Genomic DNA, 25003 nt, shown 5'->3' with positions numbered 1-25003 from the left:
CAACCATTCGTGGAGATCAGTGGACAAAGGGCTGGACACGGGCCGCACCGAAAAAACGCATGGTTGCCAAGAAAGCGGTTAGAATTACTAGATTCTTAAAATGTGTACGCAGAATTTGTGTGTTAGAGTCACTTTTAATTAATCTACCGTTTCTATCATATGCCACTGTAATCGATGGGGGCTCAGGGCGGTACCATTCTGCTTATCTGATGAAGGTGCACATTGATCAGATTCAATCTTTGAAGACAGAGATCGAGTCATTGAAGGCAGACCAGCAGAGATCGAAACATTATCTGGAGGGCAGAGATACGGACGACAGCTGATGCATTGTTCCAGAGCCAGGCGGCATTGGCGGAGAGTCAGGCGGAGAATGACGCATTGAAGAGGGCGAGGAACGAGATGGAGTCACAATCTATGCCAGGCACAACTGTGAGCTCTGGAACTCCACCTCTGCCAGGCAGAGTCAACATAACTGGAAGGTTCGTCAGGTCGTCGGTTCACCCTGACATTTCCATTCCTCTTCTGACAACATAACTTGACCAAGGCAAATGTGGCTTACCAGTGAACCTCCGGGTGTTCATCATTAACACTGTCTCAGAAGTTTCTGTCCATGACTGATGCAACCCGAAAAAGCATTAAGGACAGAGTTAATGAGTACTTGAGGTCACCGACAAAGTCTGGACATGGCCTGCTCTCCCTTATGTAAAGAATTAGGCACTTTCCCATGTACTGTAGGCTATGTTTATTTGTCAGACTGCACAGTAGCCTAATAAACAAATGCAGGTGGCTTATATCTTCAAAATGCTTTACTATCCAAATGTAAAAGCATTTACTGTACAGTACTGTATTTCTTTATCAGCATCTTTATACTTTTGTTAATAAAATAATGATAAAAATACTGATGTTTATTTAGTTATGATCCATAATGAATTACTATGGGAATAAATATCACTGAAATCCAGAAATATTGGAACAAAGTTGTCTAATGAAGGTAAACAAATTGTTGCTTACTGGAAAATACTCTTTCAAACACACACGGTCATGTTGTACAGCGCCATTATGGCTATTAGGAGGTAGCTGGACAATAGACTTGCCTAGAAGGAGGGTAGGGGGAGAATTCTATCGTCAAATGTAGGTTGGTTAGGTTAGTTAGGTTGGCTGTATCACAACCGGCCGTGATTGGTTGCAATTTAATCCACCAGAAAATACAAAATAAATAATACAAAAAAGTATTATTATTATTGTGTATCAATTCCGACCGTGATTGGGAGTCCCATAGGGCGGCAGACAAATGGCCTAGCGTTCTCTCCCTCTAAAAAACAGAAATAAATGTTTTGGCCTTGTAACGGCAGCCTTCCTCCTCTTCGTCTGAAGAGGAGGTGTAGCAGGGATCGGACCAAGACGCAGCGTATTCCGTGTTCAACATGATTTAATCAATAAGATGAAAACTGAACACTTACAACGATACAAAATAACAAAATGTGGCAAACCGATACAGCCCTATCGGGTGCAGAGAAAACACAGAGACAGGAAACAACCACCCACAAAATCCCAACACAAAACAAGCCACCTATATATGATTCCCAATCAGAGACAACACAAAACACCTGCTTCTGATTGGGAACCATATTAGGCCAAACATAGAATCAGACAAACAACATAGAATGCCCACCCAGCTCACGTCCTGACCAACACTAAAACAAGCACAACACACAAGAACTATGGTCAGAACGTGACAGGCGTTTAAAAATATTATTTTGGCCTTTATTCAAATTACAAATCGCTCACTTTCTTTTGAAAACTAAATAACCTCCAATATATTGTTATATATTATCAAGTTGATGGCAGAGTAATATAGCCCGGCACCTACATAAAGCTGAGTGACTCACTCATTCTTGGCTTTGGATCAAAATAAATAAGTACCAACATTCTTTCTGATAGTCTTTAACTTCTCTAGGGTAGGGGGCAGCATTTTCACATTTGGATGAAAAGCATACCTAAATAAATGGACATTTTGGATATATATCGACGAAATTAATCGAACAAAAGGACCATTTGTGATGTTTATGGGACATATTGGAGTGCCAATAACAGAAGCTTGTCAAAGGTAAGGCATGAATTATATTTTTTATTTCTGCGTTTTGTGTCGCGCCTGCAGGGTTGAAATATGCTTATCTCTCTTTGTTTACTATGGTGCTATACTCAGATAATAGCATCTTATGCTTTCGCCGAAAAGCCTATTTCAATTCTGACATGTTGGCTGGATTCACAACCAGTGTAGCTTTAATTTGGTATCTTTCATGTGTGATTTAATGAAAGTTTGATTTTATAGTAATTTCTCAGGCTTTTTGCCAAGTGAGATAGTAGCGTCTTGCCTAAACTCATATAAATATGAACTTTACCGAACAAAAAATACATGTATTGTATAACATGAAGTCCTATGAGTGTCATCTGATGAAGATCATCAAAGGTCAGTGATTAATTTTATCTCTATTTCTGCTTTTTGTTACTGCTCTCTTTAGCTGGAAAAAATGGCTGTCTTTTTCTGTGACTTGGCTCATACCTAACATAATCGTTTGGTGTGCTTTCGTCGTAAAACCTTTTTGAAATCGGACACTTTGGCTGGATTTGTGTAGCTTTAAAATGGTGTAAAATACTTGTATGTTTGAGGAATTTAAATTATGGGATTTCTGTTGTTTTGAATTTGGCGCCCTGCAGATTCACTGGCTGTTGACGAGGTGGGACGCTACCGTCCCACATACCCTAGAGAAGTTAATAAAGAAATGTTTTGGTTATCCTGACCTGTACACCATGTAGAGTATTATAATAGCCCATTATGGGCTGTTAGCAGGACAATATACCTTTACGAACACCTCTATGTATTTTGATACTTGTGGATGGAGCCTCCTGATTGGCGCAGTGGACTAAGACACTGCATCGCAGTACAAAATGCGTTGCTACAGATGCATGTTAGATACCCGTGCCGGTGACCCATGTGTAATTATTGGCGGTCACTTCATTGAAAAAAATATTTTTTAGATATACTGTAGGCCTACCATAGGCGACATGAGTCGCACCAGTGTTGAGAAATGTGCTGTTAATGTAAGCCTTCAACAAGCTTTTGAAGTGAACACACGTGTTATGGGTAACCAGGCCCTACAGAAACAATGTGATCTATAGATAGGAGGTTTGAGTTCTCAAGGGGTGATATATTTTTTTTGGGGGGGGGTTAAATAAATAAATAAACAGAGATATATATGATATAACTTTTGAAGTTAATGTAATGCCATTGTTAAGTGAGAAAAACACTTTAGAAAGGGTGGGACAGCTCCTCCGGATGTGAGCATGAAAAAGATTTTGTGATCTGAAGAACCATTTCAAAGTAGAGAGGTGTAGGCAAGAGATAAAGAAATACTCTGTCATTGTTGACACAGATGGAATCTGTCTGATATACAAAAAGCTTGGGGAAAAATAGAGGAAATCTAACTAGTTGAGAAATACAAGATGGTCTTTAACTGTTTTAGACAAAGTAAGAAAACGGGATGAGAAATTGTCTCTGGAGAATCATGACAGGACATTGCAGAGAGATACAGATAGTTTGAGAGCTCTTGGTGAACAGATAAAAACCCTGAAAGTAGAACAATTATAGGCAACGGTCGTAAAAACAGACTTGGCTCCAACATGTGGACCCTTTGTTCCCTCAATCTACCCACACTGAGTTGAGCAAGGCAGGTCAGGTTTCAAGCATCTGGTCAGCATTGCCTGGCTTTGAGTCAACATGTTTCCACAACTAATGACTGGGAGACAAAACTTTGGCGACAGGTAACCACGACTGGACAAAGACATCAATCAACGTAATAAACTGGCTGTCAGAGTTGTGCAGGTTCCAAGTGAAACCAACATTATTCTTTCAGCAGAAGAGAAACCTGGTGAATGTCATTGCGGGATTTCTGGTCACTGGCAACAAGAATGTCGGGAAATAAAACGTGTTCTTATTAGAAGGGTCCGTCTAAGGGAAAATAGAATCAAGACAACAGCCACAACGACACAATGCTGATGCAGAAATTGAAGAATCTCTCTCCGGCTCAGCAGAGTTTGATGGACGCTGTGGAGGTAAACTAATAGACTCCCTCTTACGTCCTATCTCAGCTGGGGTACATATGAAATCGGATGGAATATATGTGAACATGGCTAATAGCTTAACAGTAGATACAGGTGAAGAACTCACTGTATTGCCCATATCTTTTGCAAAACATATACAGTTGAAGTCGGAAGTTTACATACTGTACACCTTAGCCAAATACATTTAAACTCCGTTTTTTACAATTCCTGACATTTAATCCAAGTAAAAATTCCCTGTTTTAGGATCACCACTTTATTTTAAGAATGTGAAATGTCAGAATAGAGAAAATGATTTATTTCAGCTTTTATTTATTTCATCACAATCCCAGTGGGTCAGAAGTTTACATACACTCAATTAATATTTGGTAGCATTGCCTTTAAATTGTTTAACCTGGTTCAAACGTTTTGGTTAGCCTTCCACAAGCTTCCCACAATAAGTTGGAGGAATTTTGGCCCATTCCTCCTGACAGAGCTGGTGTAACTGAGTCAGGTTTGCAGGCCTTTTTACAGGCTTTTTCAGTTCTGCCCAAAATTTTCTATAGGATTGAGGACAGGGATTTGTGATGGCCACTCCAATACCTTGACTTTGTTGTCCTTAAGCCATTTTGCCACAACTTTGGAAGTATGCTTGGGGTCATTGTCCATTTGGAAGACCCATTTGCGACCAAGCTTTAAATTCCTGACTGATGTCTTTAGATGTTGCTTCAATATATCCACATCCTTTTCCTGCCTCATGGTGCCATCTATTTTGTGACGTGCACCAGTCCCTCCTGCAGCAAAGCACCCCCACAACATGATGCTGCCACCCCCGTGCTTCACGGTTGGGATGGTGTTCTTCGGCTTGCAAGCATCCCCCTTTTTCCTCCAAACATATAATGGTCATTATGGCCAAACAGTTCTATTTTTGTTTCATCAGACCAGAGGACATTTCTCCAAAAAGTACGATCTTTGTCCCCATGTGCAGTTGCAAACCGTGGTCTGGCTTTTTTATGGTGGTTTTGGAGCAGTGGCTTCTTCCTTGCTGAGCGGCCTTTCAGGTTATGTCGATATAGGACTTGTTTTACTCTGGATATAGATACTTTTGTACATGTTTCCTCCAGCATCATCACAAGGTCCTTTGCTGTTGTTCTAGGATTGATTTGCGCTTTTCACACCAAAGTACGTTCATCTCTAGGAGACAGAACGCTTCTCCTCCCTGAGCGGTATGACGGCTGCGTGGTCCCATGGTGTTTATACTTGCGTGCTATTGTTTGTACAGATAAATGTGGTACCTTCAGGCATTTGGAAATTTCTCCCAAGGATGAACCAGACTTGTGGAGGTCTACAGCTTTTTGTCTGAGGTCTTGGCTGATTTCTTTTGATTTTCCCATGATGTCAAGCAAAGAGGCACTGAGTTTGAAGGTAGGCCTTGAAATACATCCACAGGTACACCTCCAATTGACTCAAATGATGTCAATTAGCCTGGCAGAAGCTTCTAAAGCCATGACATCATTTTCTGGAATTTTCCAAGCTGTTTAAAGGCACAGTCAACTTAGTGTATGTAAACTTCTGACTCACTGGAATTGTGATACAGTGAAATAATCTGTCTGTAAACAATTGTTGGAAAAATTACTTGTGTCATGCACAAAGTAGATGTCCCAACCGACTTGCCAAAACTATAGTTTGTTAACAAGAAATTTGTGGAGTGGTTGAAAAACGATTTTTAATGACACCAACCTAAGTCTATGTAAACTTCCGACTTCAACTGTACGTCCTCAGTACACGGGGAGAGGCTAGGGCTGGGTTGTAAAGCTACATCCTGTCTCTTTGTTCTGTGGAGAGAATCTGTTCTCTTTGAATAAACTTATTTTCCTCCACCTGCTTTGGGTTCTAATTAAAATAGTGATAAAGGAAACAATAAATGTTAGGCAGATCATGCCCAGAGCTTGTGGCTGAACAGTACCAGAGCAAAACTTGAGCAGGAGAGAAGGCCGATACAATTGTTTTAATCTGCTTGAATTATGCTCTACTCCAAACTCTCCCCTTTTACATGCTCCAGTATTCAAAAGCAGTTCGGCTTTAAGCGATCAAAGAACTGTCTATGAATGAATGGCTGCATCAACCATTACATGGTATGACAAACTGCATAATAAAAGAGGCCTAATCAGGCAAAACAATTAAGTCATTCAAAACTAAATACTAAGGTGTTCAAACAAGGTAATTGCAACAACAAAAAATGGGGGGGGGGGGGGCTTGGGCTTCCATAGGAAGGCACAATTTATAGTCCAATATTTACATGTGTCTTGGGGGGCAAGTTTTTAAATTGTGCAGAATTTTGCGGTTGTGATGTGTGTGTAGCATTTATGTCTATGTGGGTGTGTGTGCGTGGATGAGTGTATATCTGTGTGGGTGTGTGCGTGAGTGAGTGCATGTGTGCGGAGTGTTGGGTCCAGTTCATGTGTTCAGCAGACTGATAGCTTGTAGATAGAAACTGTCTCTGAGCCTGTTAGTATCAGACCTCATGCTCTGATACTGTCTGCCCGACGGTATAGGAGTGATCAGCTCGTGGCTGGGGTGTGTAGAGTCCTTGATGCTGCGGGCCTTCCGCAGGCACTGTTTCAAGTAGATATCCTGGATGGGTGGGAGCACGTTTCCAGAGATGTACTGGGCTGTCTTCACCATGTGGTCTTGGTTTGAGCAATTCCTGTACCAGGCCGTGATGCAACCAGTCAGGACGCGCTCAATGAATCAGTGGTAGTATTTTGAGAAGACCCGGGGAAGCATGCCAAATTTCTTCAGCCGCTTTAAGAAGAAGAAGAGATGCTGTTGTGCCCTCTTGACGAGAGTGGTGTTTTTGGTCCATGTCAAGTCCTCAGTGATGTGGATGCTGACTCTCTACTGCAAGTCCCGTTGATGTGGATCAGGGCATGTTCCCTCTGCTTCCTGAAGTCAACCACCAACTCCTTTTCTTTTGCTGACGTTTAGGGAGAGGTTGTTTTCCTGGCACCACAATACCAGTTCACTTTCCTCTTCCCTATAGGCTGATTCGCCGTTGTTGATGACTATCAGGCCTACAACCGTGTGGTCGTCAGCAACCCCCCCCCCCCACACACAGCACCCTGTCTATTAGCACCAATCTACGGCTACAAACACAGAAAAAGAGACGAGAGGAGAGAGCGAAAGAATGAGCGAGAAGTTTCTTACCCTGCTCTGTAGGTGTCTCTGGCTCAGGAAAGGCAGGTTCCTCAAAATGAGTGAAATACTTCAATTCCTTCTCCTTCTTCCACTCTCTCAGGTCACTGAGACCTGGACAGACAGGACACCGAATCACACTGTCATGTTTACATTTACTGTTGCATTTTTGTCAATTAGCAGATGCTGTTATCCAGAGCGACTTACAAGAGCAATTAGAGTTAAGTGCCATGCTCAAGAGCACATCAGATTTTTCACCTCGTCGGCTCTGGGATTCAAACTAGTGACCTTTTGGTTACTGGCCCAACGCTCTTAACCGCTAAGCTACCTGCCACCCTATTTTGAAACCAGTGGAGGCTGCTGAGGGGAGGACGGCTCATAATAATGGCCAGAATGGAGTGAACGGAATGGTATCAAACACATGGTTCTCATTGTTTTGATACCATTTCATTCACTTAATTAAAGGCCTTTACACTTCATTACAGCCATTATTATGAGCCATCCTCCACTCAGCAGCCTCCACTGGTTGAAACGCCAAACCATGAAGCCTGTCTCTGTCTGAGGTATGGTTATCAACTCTGGTAACGATTGATCTGAGAATAGCATCTACTTCCTCAATGAGGCGTCAACCTACGAACCTCTCATTATATCAACTTAACCTATTGCACCACTTGGCCACCTTCCAGAGTTTCTGTTTCTCTTTGAACCAGCAGTCATCCACATCAAGAGGAGTTCTGAACTGAACATAGTGGTCATCATCTCCCTATATGGTCTGATACACACCATTCCTCTTGGCTTTGGGCGTCACAGGCTGATCATCTCTACAACAAGAAAGAAAGTTAATTTAACAACAAAAACAAACACTTGAGTGCACGCACACATGCATGCATGCAGAAGATACACACACAAGCACAAGGGCACGCAAACACACACACACACCGCCCTCCGCAAACACACCTGGTGGCCTTGAGTTTCACTTTGCGTGGAGCGTTCTCACAGGCCTTGACAGCATCCTCCAAAGTCATTCCCATGGTGCATCGGCCACAGATGTACAGGATCCTGTCGTTTGGTTGGACGCTGCCTTCCTCACAGGCAGGTGAACCAGGAACCACCTCCAGACAGTAGATCCCCTGCCTCTTGCTGCCTATACCACCTGTCAGCTTTATACCTGAGAGGTGTTCATTAGACTCAGTGAAACGACGAGACCTTGACTAACAATGTTTTCATCTTACAAATATTTGTTAAGGTGTGCCCTAATGAACACCATCCAGATATACAGTGCCTTCTGAAAGTATTCATACCACTTGACTTATTCCACATTTTGTTGTGTTACAGCCGGAAGTCAAAATGGATAAATCAATGATTTTTCCCCCTCACCCATCTACACACACAATACCCCAAACATGTTTTTAGAAATTTGTGCGAAATGTATTGAAAATGAAATATCACACACCTGTGTCAATACTTTGAAGAAGCACCTTTGACAGCGATTACAGCTGTGAGTCTTTCTGGGTAAGTCTAAGAGCTTTCCACACCAACATTTTACCATTATTCTTTTAAAAATTCTAATTGGGTTGTTGATCATTGCTAGAAAATAATTTTTAGGTCTTGCCATAGATTTTCAAGTAGCTTTAAATTAAAACTGCCACTCAAGAACGTTCACTGTTTTCTTACTAAGCAACTCCAGTGTATATTTGGGCTTGCATTGTTTTCCTCTAGGATTTTGCCTGTCCTTAGGCTCCATTCCGTTTTTATCCTGAAAAACTGTCCTTAACGATTACAAGCATACCCATAAGATGATTCCCTCAACTAAATCCTAATTGTCCCGCTCCCACTCAGTTTTTTACCAAGCTGTCCAGTAGGTGTCTTGTGTAGAATGATGTCTTGCAGGTTGTCTGGAGAAGGTGGAGCTATCAGGTTGGTCACTGCCCTCCCCAGGGTCATACTCAGCCTCCTAGGAGATGACCTCAGGATCGACATGGCAACCTCATCTGTCACGTTTGTCACATCCTGGCCGTTGACCTGGGAGAGGGGAAAATGGAAGAAACCGGTAAGGGATAATGTGTGCCTGTGGGTGTGTGTGGGTGTGTGTGTACCGTAGTGGAGACTGCTGAGGGGAGGACGGCTCATGATAATGGCTGGAATGGAATCATATCAAACACGTGATTTCCATGTAGTTGATACCACTCCATTGACTCCATTCCAGCCATTATGAGCCGTTCTTCCTTCAGCGGCCTCCACTGGTGTACCGTGATTAGTCTGTCCCCTGGTCTGAGCCGTCCGTCAGTCTTAGCAGGGTTGTCCAGTATGTCCTGGATGTAGTAGCAGGCATCCAGTTTGCTGCGTGTGATGGTGAACCCAAAACTACTGCGCGACAACTTGGTCAGAACCACACACATCTCAAACTCCATCATAACCTGGAGGGAAATAAAGATAGATATATAGACCAAAGGACTGGACACCATCTCTGCTGTTTTACATTATATTCTGTCAGAACATGTTATTGTTAGACATCGGGAATCCTATAGAGAAGGGCCGAAGTCTGATTCCAGTCAACAGGACAGCCGTGAGTTGGGGAGGAATGAGGAATCTGGGCCGAGGTCAGGTCAGATGAAATGAGAAAGAACAGGTCTCACTAATGTCCTGTCAAGCAACAGAGATGTATTGGCTGTCCAGATGTTTAAGGAGGAGACACAGCATAGAAGGAAGGTATAAATACCAGTGCTTGTGTAAATACAGTGCATTCAGAAAGTATTCAGACCCCTTGACTTTTTCCACATTTTTTGCACTACAGCCTTATTCTAAAATTGATTAAATATTTCCCCCCCTCAATCATATACATACATACACACACACACACACACACACACACACACACACACACACACACACACACACACACACACACACACACACACACACACACACACACACACACACACACACACACACACACACACACACACACACACACACACACACACACACACACACACACACAATACCACATAACAACAAAGCAAAAACATGTTTTTGCAAATGTTTGCAAATTCATACAAAAAAATAGGAAATATTACATTTACATAAGTATTCAGACACTTTACTCAGTACTTTGTTGAAGCATCTTTGGCAGCGATTACATCCTAGAGTCTTCTTGGTTATGACGACACAAGCTTGGCACACCTGTATTTGGGGAGTTTCTCCCATTCTTCTCTGCAGATCCCCTCTAGGTCTGTCAGGTTGGATGGGGAGTGTCACTGCACAGCTATTTTCAGGTCTCTCCAGAGATGTTCAATCGGGTTCAAGTCCGGGCTCTGGCTGGGCCACTCAAGGACATTCAGAGACTTGTCCCGAAGCCACTCATGTGTTGTCTTGGCTGTGTGCTTAGGGTCATTGTCTGTTGGAAGGTGAACCTTTGCCCCAGTCTGAGGTCCTGAGCGCTCTGGAGCAGGTTTTCATCAAGGATCTCTGTACTTTTCTCAGTTCATCTTTCCCTTGATCCTGACTAGTATCCCGGTCCCTGCCGCTGAAAAACATCCCCACAGCTTTGACTGGTACTGTAGGTCCATTTTTTCTTCTTCTTTACTTATCTTTTGTTTACCTAATACCTATTTTTTACTTAAAAGTTACTGTTGGTTAGGGCTTGTAAGTAAGCATTTAGGGCTTGTAAGTAAGCATTTCACTGTATTCAGCGCACATGACAAACTTTGATTTGAGTGTGGAAGGAACGTAATAGAGTCTAAAGAACGAAACTAGATGTCCTCTTTTGCCGCAGATGGACATAAGGTGCCGGGGTTCTAAATCAGCTGAAGGTCAGTCGATAAATTTCAGATTAATGCTACCAGGACTAAAAGCATTTCAGGAGGTTAATAGCATTGACACAACCATTGCTGACAATGGAGCAGCAAAGGATAGTGTTGGGGAAGTGCTATCGCGTAAAAGGAGGTTTTATTCACCAGTGATGCCCCTTAGTACAGCAACTAAGGGAGTGAAGTGGTCAGGGAAAGTTTTAGACACCAGTGGACTAAGAACATGGGGAAAGATAGCTTGTTGGGGGTAATTATACTCTGGACAACATCCTAAGGGGTGAATATGGGAACCAACTAATTCTTACGGTCAAGGGGGAAGAAGATGCATATGAGCAGATGAAGGCATACTTAGTCTCAATTAGGGGCTGAACTAGTGACTGAGACAGAAATCCATCAGTGTAAATGGTATGATGGCGGGGGAGTGTCAAGGGTCAGTCTTATGGAGTGTTGGTTGCAGATTATGGCAGGACCGATGTCAGTGCCAAGGTGTTAACATCACAGGGAATTGGGGAAGCAAAATTTAATATGACTGTGGCGGAGATTTGAGTGGCTAATAAATTAATGAAGTGGGTAATAGAGTCTCTGGGGAACGATACCACTCCTCTATGTATATTGTTACAGAGGATAGCTCATAGGAGAGGAAGGACAGCTAACTGTGCACAATATAAAGACTACTATGAAGTTAAATTGAACGTCACACATACCCAGATCATGGTGAGAGTAGCAGAGATAGTGTTGTCATTTCAGACACTTTCAGTGATGGGATTGTCAAAGAAGGTACAACGCCTGAAAGAATAGCCACAGATCCCTGTATACAGGAGGCCACATCAACGGAAGAGAAGTTCGCTGTAGTAGTAGCATCACATCTCCTGCAGAGTGTGATTAAGAAACATGTGGCTCAGAGTTTTGTAAGGTTGGATACTCTTCCAACACCACTAATCTCTCCTCCATTCCTAACAGCCAGCAAACACTTGACATATCTCCCAGAAGATTGGGACCGAGTGACGTTAAACGGAAAGTGTCAGAAGGTGGTTATCAACCGTTAGGACCCAAAGTTTACACTAACGAAGGCGTTCACAAAGGGGTGGGGTGTAAATCGGCCTTGGGATGAGCGATGTTTACCTAACCTGAGCACAGGAAAGTGTTATCCACAGGTACCGACTGTAGCAGAAAACAGGTCATTGGAGAGGTTGGTGACTATGGGACCGGGTATGAGTTGGGAGACAGGTAGGGAGTATCTGAAAGGTTCAGTCCTAGATCTATCAGTGAACCACGAAGGCAATAGGAGAGCAGGAGACAGATTCCATGTAATAGCTATTCTCATGGCAGTCGCTGTAGGGACAGTAACTGAAGGAGCGGTAGTAGTAGTGAAGGATGTTATAGTCACAGCATGGAACTGGACTAAGGCGTAAATGAGGGGTATTTTGAAGTATGCGTCATGGGCAGTGTTAGTAGTAGCAGGGGTTAGCTTGGTAGCATTGTTGGGATATCATCTTCTGAGGGCATTTATGTTGAAACTTATATACAGTGCTGATTTTCCTGAGGTAAAGTTGATTAGGGCCACAGCATGTGTATATACGATGGCCATGGAGGAGGAAGGAGATTGGGAGCGAAGTGAAAATGACATGGCTTGGGAACACCTCTAGTAACCAGTGTCTGGGCGGGGAAGACTGGGTGAAAGCATGAGGAAGTTTTCATTTTTGTGTAACCCAGCAGAAAATGTTCCAGAAGGCATAGATTCAGGTGAAGAGAGAGTGGGTATCATCGTGTTATTAAACTTCAGATTTTCTTTGCATATATAATTATGCATAGCTTAACACATTATTAATACTTATGTTTTGTGTTTCTTTCTGCTTTCCAAGTCTTGTGCTATCACTCTCTTAGGAATCAGAAGGAAATGGAGAAAGTAAAAAGCTCCAGCTGAAATGGAGGAAGTGAAAAGCTCCAGCTGAAATGTCTTTCTCAGTTGTCTGACGAGAGATGCGTGCATAGTGTAAGTCGAGATCAGAAGCCATAAGTCTGAGGTGTAAACATAATAATCAACTGTGAATGTTCATGTATTATTTTCTGTTCGTTTAAAAGTAATTTCCAAGTTTATATAGTCTGAACAGTATTCATGTTACTGAGGAAGAGAGGGGAATGCGGAAAGTTTACATTCTGTCAGAACATCTTGTTAGACATCAGGTATCCTATGGAGACGAGAAGGGTCACAGTCTGGTTCCAGACAACAGGACAGCTGTGAGTTGGGGAGGAGTGAGGAATCTGTGCCGAGGTCAGGTCAGATGAAGTGAGAAGGAACAGGTCTCACTAAAGTCGTGTCTAGCAACAGATGGATTTGCTGTCCAGATGTGTAAGGAGGAGACACAGCATAGCAGGAAGGTATAAATACCAGTGCTCGTGTAAATATGTCTTGGTCTTTGCAGCTGTTTGATCCCTTTAGTGAATGAACTTGGTTTGAGCTTTGACTAGTTGTCCGTTCTAACAAAGAGAGTGAAAAACAATCAACTTACTTACATATGTATTCAGACCCTTTGCTATGAGACTTGAAATTGAGCTCAGGTGCATCCTATTTCCATTGATCATCCTTGAGATGTTTCTACAACTTGATTGGAATCCACCAGTAGTAAATGCAATTGATTGGACATGTAGAAAAGCACACACCTGTCTATATAAGGTCCCACAGTTGACAGTGTATGTCAGAGCAAAAACCAAACCATGATGTCGAAGGAATTGTCCGTAGAGCTCTGAGACAGGATTGTGTCGAGGCACAGATCTGGGGAAGGGTACCAAAACATTTCTGCAGCATTGAACATCCCCAAGAACACAGTGGCCTCCATCATTCTTAAATGGAAGAAGTTTTGAACTACCAAGACTCTTCCTAGAGCTGGCCGCCTGGCCAAACTGAGCAATCGGGGGAGAAAGGCCTTGGTCAGGGAGGTGAACAAGAACCCAATTGTCACTGACAGCTTCAGAGTTCCTCTGCAGAGATTGGAGAACCTTCCAGAAGGACAACCATCTCTGTAGCACTCGATCAACAAGGCCTTTATGGTAGAGTGGCCAGACGGAAGCCACTCCTCAGTAAAGGACACATGACAGTCCACATGGTGTTTGCCAAAAGGCACCTAAAGGACTCTGACCATGCGAAATAAGATTATCTGGTCTGATAAAACCAAGATTGGCACCATCCCTACGGTCAAGCATGGGTGGTGGCAGCATCATGCTGTGGGGATGTTTTTCAGCGGCAGGGACTGGGAGACTATTCAGGATCGAGGCAAAGATGAAAGGAGCAAGTACAGAGAGATCCTTGATGAAGTCCTGAGCTCTCTGGAGCAGGTTATCAGACTGGGGCAAAGGTTCACCTTCCAACAGCAAGCTGACCCTAAGCACACAAAGACAACGCAGGAATGGCATCGGGACAAGTCTCTGAATGTCCTTGAGTGGCCCAGCCAGAGCCCGGACTTGAACTCAATCGAACATCTCCGGAGAGACCTGAAAATAGCTGTGCAGTGACGCTCCCCATCCAACCTGACAGAGCTTGAGAGGATTTGCATAGAAGATTGGGAGAAACTTCCCAAATACCCAAGAAGACTCAAGAGTGTAATTGCTGCCAAAGGATGCTTCAACAAAGTACTGAGTAAAGGGTCTGAATAATTATGTAAATGTGATATTACATTTTTTGCTTTGTCATTATGGGGTATTTTATCGATTTTAGAATAAGGCTTTAACGTAACAAAATGTGGAAAAAGTCAAGGGGGCTGAATACTTTCCTATGGCGCTACCGCAAGCGCTTAGATTTACCATTGCATTAGGTTTATTACAATAGAGCCCTAGGTCTTACCTTTCTGGGATCCTCATCATAATTTTCATCCTCCTCCCCTTCTGTCTCCTGTCTCCAGGTAGTATGTGTGCATGGGAGGGGTGCAGGCTGAATGAGGGGAGAGAGTGAGGATGGGGGAGGCTGGGGAGAGGGGTGGTGTGTGGGGGGTTGAGAGAGGGGCAAGGTGTCAGGGGGCTGGGGATGGTATTGGATGACTGTACTAGTGATGTTGGAGGCATTGGTAGTATTGAATGTGATGCTGGGTTTGCAATCAGAGGTGATGCTATGTTTACGATTGGAGGTAAAGCTGTGTTTGCGATCGGAGGTCCTGGAGTTAGGGTTTGCAGTATGGGAGGAGAGGCTGGGAAGAGGGGGTGTAGCAGGCTGGGGCTGGGGATGATGCACAGAGTGGCTGATGTTGAGGTCAGACATCCTAGAAGAGAGGCTGGATGGAGGCCTAGAAGAGGGCTGAGATTGTGTCTGCTGGACAGAGGTGGTTTTCGAGGACACATTGGGGTTTGTTGAACTTGTGGTCTGCGAGGACAAGCTGTGGGGGATGGAAATACAATTGGGGCTGGTGGATCGGACACTAGTAGGGGTGGTGGATCTGGGCCTGGGTGTATGAGTGTATGAGAGGTGGTGTGTGAAACCACACTGGGGGTACGTGAGGTTTTTAAGGTGAGGCTAGAGGGACTGTCAGAAGTTGAACTGATGGTCAAGTACTCTTGATCAGCCAGAATGGTTATTCGATCACCCATAAGGCAGTATGTCAAACCGCCATCCGCCTCGTCTCTGATGCAACTGGAAGTGCATACAGGGTTCAATCACAGTTCGGTTGTGTGTGTTAATTTATTTGATCCTTTAATTATACGGGTAAATCCCATTGAAAACAAAAATGTATTTTACAAGAGAGACCGGTTTCCAAAAGGCAGCCATCAATAATATGTTACTGTACATAGAATGTTCAATAATGTTACCTGGCGTACATGAGACTAACGCTGGTCTTGGACCCACCAGATGCCAAGCTAATTTCTTCGGAAACTTCCTCGTCCACAAAAGACAACTCTTCATGGTCTGCTGGGTCACTTCTGCTGGCGAGGGAAATCGGGGAAGGGGGTGAGGGAGGGGTGGGAGAGAGTGAGGATGGCTGTTTCTCAGCTGCTTTCATCTCGCTGTCCTGACTCTCTTGACTGGAGGCTTGTTCCTGGGCATATGATGACTTCATAGGCCCCTTCTGGGACTGGTTCTCCTTGTTGTACTGATGGTTCTGGTGAATCTGGTGTGACTGTAGCTTGAGCAGCTGGCTGTAGTCTTCTCCCAGCCTGATGTCTAGAGACTTGGACCTCACCCCACTGGTAGGAGATGGGAAAGGAACCTATTTAAAGAGTGAGATAAAACTCAGTGCTCAGTATGTGTTTGCCTGTTACTGTGTGTGTGTGTGTGTGTGTGTGTGTGTGTGTGTGTGTGTGTGTGTGTGTGTGTGTGTGTGTGTGTGTGTGCGTGCGCAAAATCACCAGTGTGTCAGCGTGCAGTTGAGACAGTACTCCAGGAACAGGTCTGCAGAGAGTCAGGTGGACCTCAGACTGAGCCCCACTGAGCAGGAACAAGACCCTCTGTTGATGAGAGGTCAAGGGCCAGTACAAGGAATTATGGGTGTGTGTGTCTGCTGCGGAGGGCAGGGGCATATTGGTAGGGAGGTCTGCAGGCTTTTACTAACCACAACAAATTATCTGAATCAGCCTCAATTTATTTTTCACCATACTTTGTGCACTAATGTAAAATTAGATTGTGTGGTTACAATGGTGGGCCACAGATACATACAGTATCAATTTGCACCAAGCATTCCATGACAACAACTCATTTGCATGTTAACTAGACTGAGGCAGACCGTCTGATCGCTGTGTAATCCTGAATTCAGAGTCAGAGGTGGAAGTGAGACACACAGAGCTAATTTCTACTAGATCAAAGAATTAACTTCTTCGCTACCTTCCCACCTGCCCAACATCCGGTGAAATTGCAGAGCGCGAAATTCAAAAATACCAAATTCAAATATTTAACTTTCTTGAAAATATATGTGTTATACATCAAAATAAAGCTTAATTGTTAATCCAGCCGCTGTGTCAGATTTCAAAAAGGCTTTACGGCGAAAGCAGATTATCCGAGGACAGCGCCCCGCATACAAACACATGAAAATCATATTTCAACCAGGCAGGTGCGCCACAAAGGTCAGAAAAAGCGATATAATAAACGCCTTTCCTTTGAAGATCTTCAATCAAAAAATTTAAGACGGAATAAACTAATACCGGATAAAAACAACGTGAAGCGCGCTCCAGTTCACGCGCACCAAAACAGTAGAGTCCACCTGGAGTGACACTTGAATAGTGACTATGAATAGGACTACTTCTTCATTTCTCAAAAGAAAAACAAAGAACAATTTCTAAAGACTGTTGACATCTAGTGGAAGCCATAGGAACTGCAACCAGGTTCCTATTAATAAGGGTATCCCAAAGAAACCCAATGGAAAATCCTATGACCTCAATTTGTTTTTTCCCTGGATGGTTTGTCCTCGAGGTTTCACCTGCCATATCAGTTCTGTTATACTCACAGACATTATTTTAACAGTTTTAGAAACCTTAGTGTTTTCTATCCAAATCTACCAATGATATGCATATCCTAGCATCTGGGCCTGAGTAACAGGCAGTTTACTTTGGGCACGCTTTTCATCCGGAGGTGAAAATACTGCCCCCTACCCAAGAGAGGTTAACTGTAACATGGAACAGAGAGAGGAGGTATAGCGAGGGAGCGTGCTTAATAAAGCACAGAGCTAACATACAGAGACACACACTGCATTATAACGCTGAACTAACCCTATTTTCAGAAACCAGAACCAAATCTTGCATGCTTTAGCTAGCTAGCTGACTAACATAACTACCCACAGTTTCTGGTTAAAATCCTAGCCTCCTCTTCAAGCAACTACTCCATAAATTGTCAAAATAATCTGTGATGCTGACTCACCAAAGAACATAAGAGAAGACCCCCATGAAACGGACAAAAATGAAGGGTATCTTATTGGCATTGGGTGAACCATATACACAATAGCAAATACCACTCAAATGGACAGTAGTACATTAAAAAGATATTGCAAGTGGACATGGCAAATGCCAAGTGTCATAACTCCAAAAATCCCAAAGGCAGTGAACGCGCTCCACTGTAGGATTTCATGTGGGAAATGGTCAGTCAGGTCTCAAGGGTGAAATCTTCAAAATCAAAAAAAAAAAAAGTACAATTTTAAAACCTCATATAAAGTTCTTTTTTGGACCGTTTTTCGAAGAAAAAAAATAACAAATAGTCAACTATGCATATGTAGCAACCGTAAGGACATACATTTCTTATTTTATTGAATTTGTCCAGAAGGCCTATGTTTTGTCCATTTGCCATATATGATCATAGGATGTCGGCCAGAGCCCAAAAGTCAGTGAACCATGTCCAAATGACATATATCAGTATTGAAAGTACTAAATCAGTATGTTATGTCCATTTGCCATATATGATCATAGGAAGTTGGACAAAATAGCATATGTGTAATGGACACTGTCCAATCACTCGTTTGTGTTGATTTCAGCCACTCCATTTGGTGATGGAAAATCCCTCATTAACCGTTCTAGCCCCAGCTATGGCTAGCGGAACTCCTCCCACATTCCACTGAAAAGCCAGAGCGCGAAATTCAAAAAATATTTTTTTGAAATATTTAACTTTCACACATTAACAAGTCCAATACAGCAAATGAAAGATACACATCTTGTGAATCCAGCCAACATGTCCGATTTTTTTAATGTTTTACAGCGAAAACACCACGTATATTTATGTTAGCTCACCACCAAATACAAAAAAGGACAGACATTTTTCACAGCACAGGTAGCATGCACAAAGCCAACCTAACTAACCTAGAACCAACCAAACTAACCAAGAAACAACTTCATCAGATGACAGTCCTATAACATGTTACACAATAAATCTATGTTTTGTTCGAAAAATGTGCATATTTGAGGTATAAATCAGTTTTACAATGCAGCTAACATCACAGCTACCGTCAAAAATAGCACCGAAGCAGCCAGAGTAATTATAGAGACCAACGTGAAATAGCTATATACTCATCATAAAACATTTCTGAAAAATCGATGGTGTACAGCAAATTAAAGACAAACATCTTGTGAATCCAGCCAATATTTCCGATGTTTTAAGTGTTTTACAGCGAAAACACAATATAGCATTATATTAGCTTACTACAATAGCCTACCACACTACCGCATTCATTCATCAAGGCACGTTAGCGATAGCAATAGGCACGTTAGCGTTAGCGAATAAACCAGCAAAAGATATTACATTTCACTAACCTTCATAAACCTTCCTCAGATGACAGTCCTATAACATCAGGTTATACATACACTTATGTTTTGTTCGAAAATGTGCATATTTAGAGCTGAAATCAGTGGTTACACAATATGCTAACGTAGCATCTTTTTCCCAGAATGTGCAGATATTTCTATTAGACTCTCACCTATTCTGACCAAATAGCTATTCATAAACATTACAAAAAAATACATGTTGTATAGGAAACGATAGATTCATTAGTTCTTAATGCAATCGCAGTGTTAGAATTCAAAAAATCTATTCATTACGACATAAGGCTTAGTTATGGTAAGTGAAAGCCCAAAACCTGAACGCAAAAATAATAGTACACAGTTCGACAGATATATGAAATTGCATCCCAAAATGGGTTCTACCTTTGGTGATTTTCCATCAGAATGTTGTACAAGGGGTCCTTTGTCCAGAACCGTCTTTGTTTAGTATCAGAACTTCGTTTTTCCCTCTTGAATTAGCAAGCACACTGGCCAAGTGGCGCGAAGCTATCCTTCCTGAACATATGCAGACAAAGCAACACGCCTAACGTCCCGAAAAAATTTCAAATATCTAATAAAACTATATTGAAAAAACATACTTTACGATGATATTGTGACATGTATCAAATAAAATCAACGCAGGAGATAGTATTCGCCCATAACGACAGCTTTTCAGAAGGCAATAACAGGTCCCTGCACGCGCCTTGCAGAAAACAGAAAATGGGGGACACGTTCCAAGAGGATGTATTCCACCTCAGAACAAGATAATCAACTCCTTTCTCCTCTCACTTCCTCTTGACATCTAGGGGAAGGTGTATGACGTGCACGTATAGTCATACGTATCATGCCCATTTATAGGCAGGTCCTTGAACAGAACATAGATTTCAGACTTTCCACTTCCTGGTCACAAAGTGTGCTGCCAAATGAGTTCTGTTTTACCCACAGACAAAATTCAAACGGTTTTAGAAACTAGAGAGTGTTTTCTATCCAATAGTAATAATAATATGCATATTGTACGAGCAAGAATTGAGTACGAGGCCGTTTAAATTGGGAACGATTTTCCCCCAAAGTGAAAACAGCACCCCCTGTCCTCATCAGGTTAACTTCTTATGGCTGCATCCCGCTATCGGGATCGATATGACAGCAGCCAGATAAAGTGCAGGGCGCCAAATTCAAAAAACAGAAATCTCATAATTAAAATTCCTCAAACATACATGTGTCTTATATCATTTTTATTTATTTTTTCAATTTAAAGTTTTATTAAGTTTTCAAACAACCAACCAAACACATTCCACATTCACAGATGTGACAGACTTAAAAAAAAAAAAAATAATAATAATTAAAAAAAATGTTATATATATATATATATACATATATACATACCTACATATACATACATACACACATACACACAAATAATAATTATAACAAAATTTAAAATGTAGAACTTGCAGCAGCACTATCAAGGTTCTTATTTGCTATTTCCAGCCTTAGCTGAGATGACGAGCCAATGATTAGTTTTTAGATTTTACAGCACCTTACACAACACGCATCTGCCCACCTCCCCGATCCCCCCATTCACTCTGTCCAATTTGAGATATAGTGGAGTAGTGGAGACCAGAGTCTATCAAACTTGGGCTGTCTCTTGTGGAGGTCATAAGTGAGCTTTTCAAGAGGGAGAAAGTCAACAATCTGGTCAATCCACATTTTAAATGTAGGAGAGGTACTAGAGGCCCACAATAGAAGGATACATTTCTTAACAAAGTATGTAATGGTCATGAGCAAATTTTCTCTGTCAGGATCAAGAACAAAGTCCTGCTGGGCATTAAGAAGATAGAGACACGGGGTCATATCAAACTGTACATCTAGTATTTTCTGTGCAGCAGTATGTATAGATTGCCAAAATCTGGCAATCTCTCTACATCTCCAAAATACATGCATATAGGTTCCACTTTCAGAGGTACATCTTTTACAGTTAGGAGAAATGTCTGTTTTCATTTTATGGAGTCTCAAGGGAGTGTAATAAAATGTGTACAAAAATTTGTAATTCGATTCTTTCCTTTTTACATTAGTAGAGGAGCAGTATACCCTGTCGCAAACCTCCGCCCATAACTCATCACTGATAGTCAGACCAAGGTCCTTTTCCCAGATTATTTTCAAAGGAGTAAAGGAGGAGCCTCCTTTCTCAGAAAGGAGTCTATAGATATAGGATATTTTGCCTTTAATGGATTGCGCTGTGACAAGAAGGGTTTCAACTTCGTTCAACTGAGTTCTAAACCTCCTCTTGGAAGTAAATGAGGAGATGACATGTCTAATTTGAAGATATTTAAAAAAATGGGATCTTGGCACATTGAATTCACTGCAGAGCTCTTGAAAGGATTTCAGTGTAGTGGTCTTCTGATGAAATAGGTCTGAAAAGGTCCTGATTCCTAGAGTATGCCAAAGATTAAAGTTGGCATCCCTCAGGGCTTTTGGCAAGTCTGGGTTGCCTACTATAGGCGAGTGAGAGCATATTTGGGAGGAGATGCCCAGGTATTTCTTACAGTCCCTCCACGCTAGTAGGGTGCTGTAAATCACAAATGTTTTGGCTATGTTGCCCACTTCACTAAAGTTATTAATGAATATAGTTGAGCTTAGTGGCAATGAACCACAGGATTGGGCTTCTATCTGGATCCACGTTGACTCTTGTCTGTTTGTGATCCATGTTAGCATGTTGCGGATTTGGGCAGACCAGTAGTACAATTGAAGGGAGGGAAGGGCAAGACCGCCCTTAGATTCAGGTTTCGATAGAGTGGAGAGCTTGATCCTAGGTTTTTTATTGCCCCATATAAATTTGGTAATGCTTTGGTTAATTGTTTTGAAAAAGGAAGCTGGGAGATAGCATGGGAGCATCTGAAATAAATAGTTCAGTCTAGGGAGGATGTTCATACGGATTACATTAATTCTTCCTACTAAGCTAATTGGGAGGGAGATCCAGGTTTGGAGGTTGTTTTTGATTCGATCCAGGAGTGGAAGATAATTCTCCTTGAAAAGCCTATTCAGATCTGGTGTTATGAATATCCCAAGGTATTGAAACCCCTGTGTCTTCCATTGGAATGGGCATAGTGTCTTCATAGAACTGGTGAGTGTAATATTGAGAGGGCAGACAGTGGATTTGTTAAAATTTATCTTATAACCTGAAAACGTGCCATACTGAGCAATTGTGTCTAAAATGGGAGGAAGGGATTTCTCAGGGTTGGATATGTAGAGCAAGACATCATCCGCGTAAAGCGAAATCTTGTGCTGCAGGCCGCCTGCAGGAACACCTGTAATACTTGGATTGCTCCTTATCAACTCTGCCAGAGGCTCCGCCCCCAACAAGTAGAGCAGGGGGGATAGCGAGCACCCTTGTCTTGTGCCCCGTCCCAAAGGGAATCTGTCAGAGTTCAGTCCGTTAGTAGTCACCATGGCATTTGGATGAGAGTATAGTGATTTGATCCATTTAATAAAGTTTGGGCCCATATTGAACTTTTCTAAGACTGAGAACAAAAAGCTCCACTCCATCCTGTCGAACGCCTTCTCAGCATCCAGTGAAGCCAGCAGGACAGGGGTCTTCTGTGCGTTTACTTGATCAATAATATCAAAAAGACGGCGAATGTTATCAGAAGAGTATCTGTCTCTAATAAATCCAGTTTGGTCCGCTTTTATTATTTTGGGAAGAAGAGTGTTTAGTCTTTTGGCCAGCAATTTGGTAATTATTTTGTAGTCGAAATCCAACAAGCTTATGGGCCGGAAGGAGGAGCAGGATAGGGGGTCCTTGTCTTTTTTGAGCAACACTGTAATGCGAGCTGTGCGCATTGAGTCTGGGAGAACTCCGTTTTTGCAAAAATCCTCCAGCATTGGCATGAAAATAGGGCTAAGCTGGGGCCAAAAAGCTTTGTAGAACTCTCTGGGGAATCCATCTGGGCCTGGGGACTTGTTAGGTGGCATGGAGGTAATTGCCTCCAGGATCTCCTCAGGAGTGAAGGGGGAGTTGAGATCTTCTTGGTCAGTCTCTGATAGTTTAGGTAGCGAGATTCCCTCTAGGAAGGAGTGGAGTTCTGCTTCCGTGTGTTTTCTCTCAGAGGTATATAGTTTGCAGTAAAAATCATGAAAAGTTAAATTGATCTTTTTTGGGTCATATGTGACCTCGTCCTCTGCTGTTCGGATAGCCATAATTGTACGCTCTGACTGCTCTTTTTTTAATTGATAAGCAAGCAATCTACTAGGCCTATTGCTATACTCATGGTATTTCTGTTTAGTAAAGAAAACTTTTTTTTTAATCTCCCGAGTATAGTCCAAATTCAGTTTGGCTTTGGCTGCTTTAAGTTGACTCCAGGAGGTGCTGTCTGTGGATTGTTTATGTACTTTTTCACAGCGTTCCAGCTCCCTCTCCAGATCTAGCCTGTGTGCTTCCATTGCTTTTTTCTTAGAGGAAGCATATGCAATTAGATGACCTCTTAGTGTGGCTTTAGCAGCGTCCCACATTGTGGCCGGAGAAACAGGAGAATCTTTGTTGTCTTGTGTGTAGTTGTCTATCCATGTAGTTACCAATGTATGGAATGCTTCGTTTGATAGCATGGAGGTGTTGAATTTCCAGCTCTTTGACCTCGGGATGTTTTTGCAGAGGTCAAAGCGGAGGTGGACAAAGGCGTGATCCGAAAGCGCTATGGGTCCGATTCTACACGTGGCTGAATTTATGAAACTCTTTGGGATAAAAATGTAATCTATACGGGAGTAGGTGTTATGGACATTAGAGTAGTATGTATAGTCCATAGATGAGCTATTAGTCTCTCTCCAGATATCTATCAGTCCCATCTCTTTAGTAAGAGAGTTCAACATCTTTGCAGATCTAGGATTTGTGGTGGGGACTTGAGATGATTTGTCTAGGGTTGGGTTCAGGGTACAATTAAAATCTCCGGCCAACACTCCAAAGGAAACACAATGCTCATTGAACAGGGTTATCATTTTCGACAAAAAAGCAGGAGTATCTGTGTTAGGGGCGTATATGTTTAAGAGAGTAATTGGTTGCCCATACAGTGACCCAGTTATCAAAATAAATCTCCCCTCCGGATCAGATATGTTTTTGTCAATTATGAATGGAACATTCTTATGGATAAGTATGGCTGTGCCTCTACTGTTGGATTTGAAAGATGAGAAATACACCTGTCCCACCCAAGCTCTGCGGAGTTTGGCATGTTCAGCATCACAGAGGTGTGTCTCTTGCAATAGCGCGATGTCTGCTTTTTCCTTTTTTAGAGCACATAGTATCTTTTTCCGTTTTATTGCATGACCTAGACCATGGCAGTTCCATGTCAATAGATTTAAGGTACTAGTCATCGTCATCGAACAGTAATCGAACTTTAGTGCAAGTCATCTCTGGGTAAAGGTGGATAGTAGTTACAGCTGCGTTCACATAAAAGGAAAATAAATGGTTTACATAAAATAACAGTCTCTGAACACCCCAGCCGAGTTCCCAAACAACTCGACATATCCCGTTGGATCTATTACCTCCCCGCTCAGTCACAATTCTGTGTTCCAACAACAAGAACAAAAAAAACCAGGAACAGTTAGCAACGCACAACGTCTCCCCCTCCCCACCAAAGAAATGCCTCATCCTCTCCGCCCCGCATTGGGTAAATGACAACGTAGCCCCCGTCCAGACC

The 25003-nt window shown here is 42.4% G+C and overlaps 1 protein-coding gene across 1 annotated transcript in view; it reads right to left on the bottom strand.

Annotated features, from left to right (window-relative positions):
- Nucleotides 1-25003, bottom strand: part of LOC139569804 (tyrosine-protein phosphatase non-receptor type 13-like) — a 160744-nt gene that overhangs the window by 72006 nt on the left and 63735 nt on the right. Inside the window, 9 exon segments of the mRNA XM_071391162.1 lie at nucleotides 7306-7407; nucleotides 8077-8114; nucleotides 8251-8461; nucleotides 9141-9315; nucleotides 9543-9710; nucleotides 14941-15453; nucleotides 15570-15720; nucleotides 15897-16294; nucleotides 16434-16532. Of these exon segments, the coding sequence (XP_071247263.1) occupies nucleotides 7306-7407; nucleotides 8077-8114; nucleotides 8251-8461; nucleotides 9141-9315; nucleotides 9543-9710; nucleotides 14941-15453; nucleotides 15570-15720; nucleotides 15897-16294; nucleotides 16434-16532 (1855 nt within the window).

The sequence above is a fragment of the Salvelinus alpinus genome, chromosome 3 (assembly GCF_045679555.1).
Source record: "Salvelinus alpinus chromosome 3, SLU_Salpinus.1, whole genome shotgun sequence".
In the NCBI taxonomy this organism is placed as follows: domain Eukaryota; kingdom Metazoa; phylum Chordata; class Actinopteri; order Salmoniformes; family Salmonidae; genus Salvelinus; species Salvelinus alpinus.
Note: the sequence above shows the minus strand (reverse complement) of the source record. Positions and strands in the feature narration are given on the sequence as shown.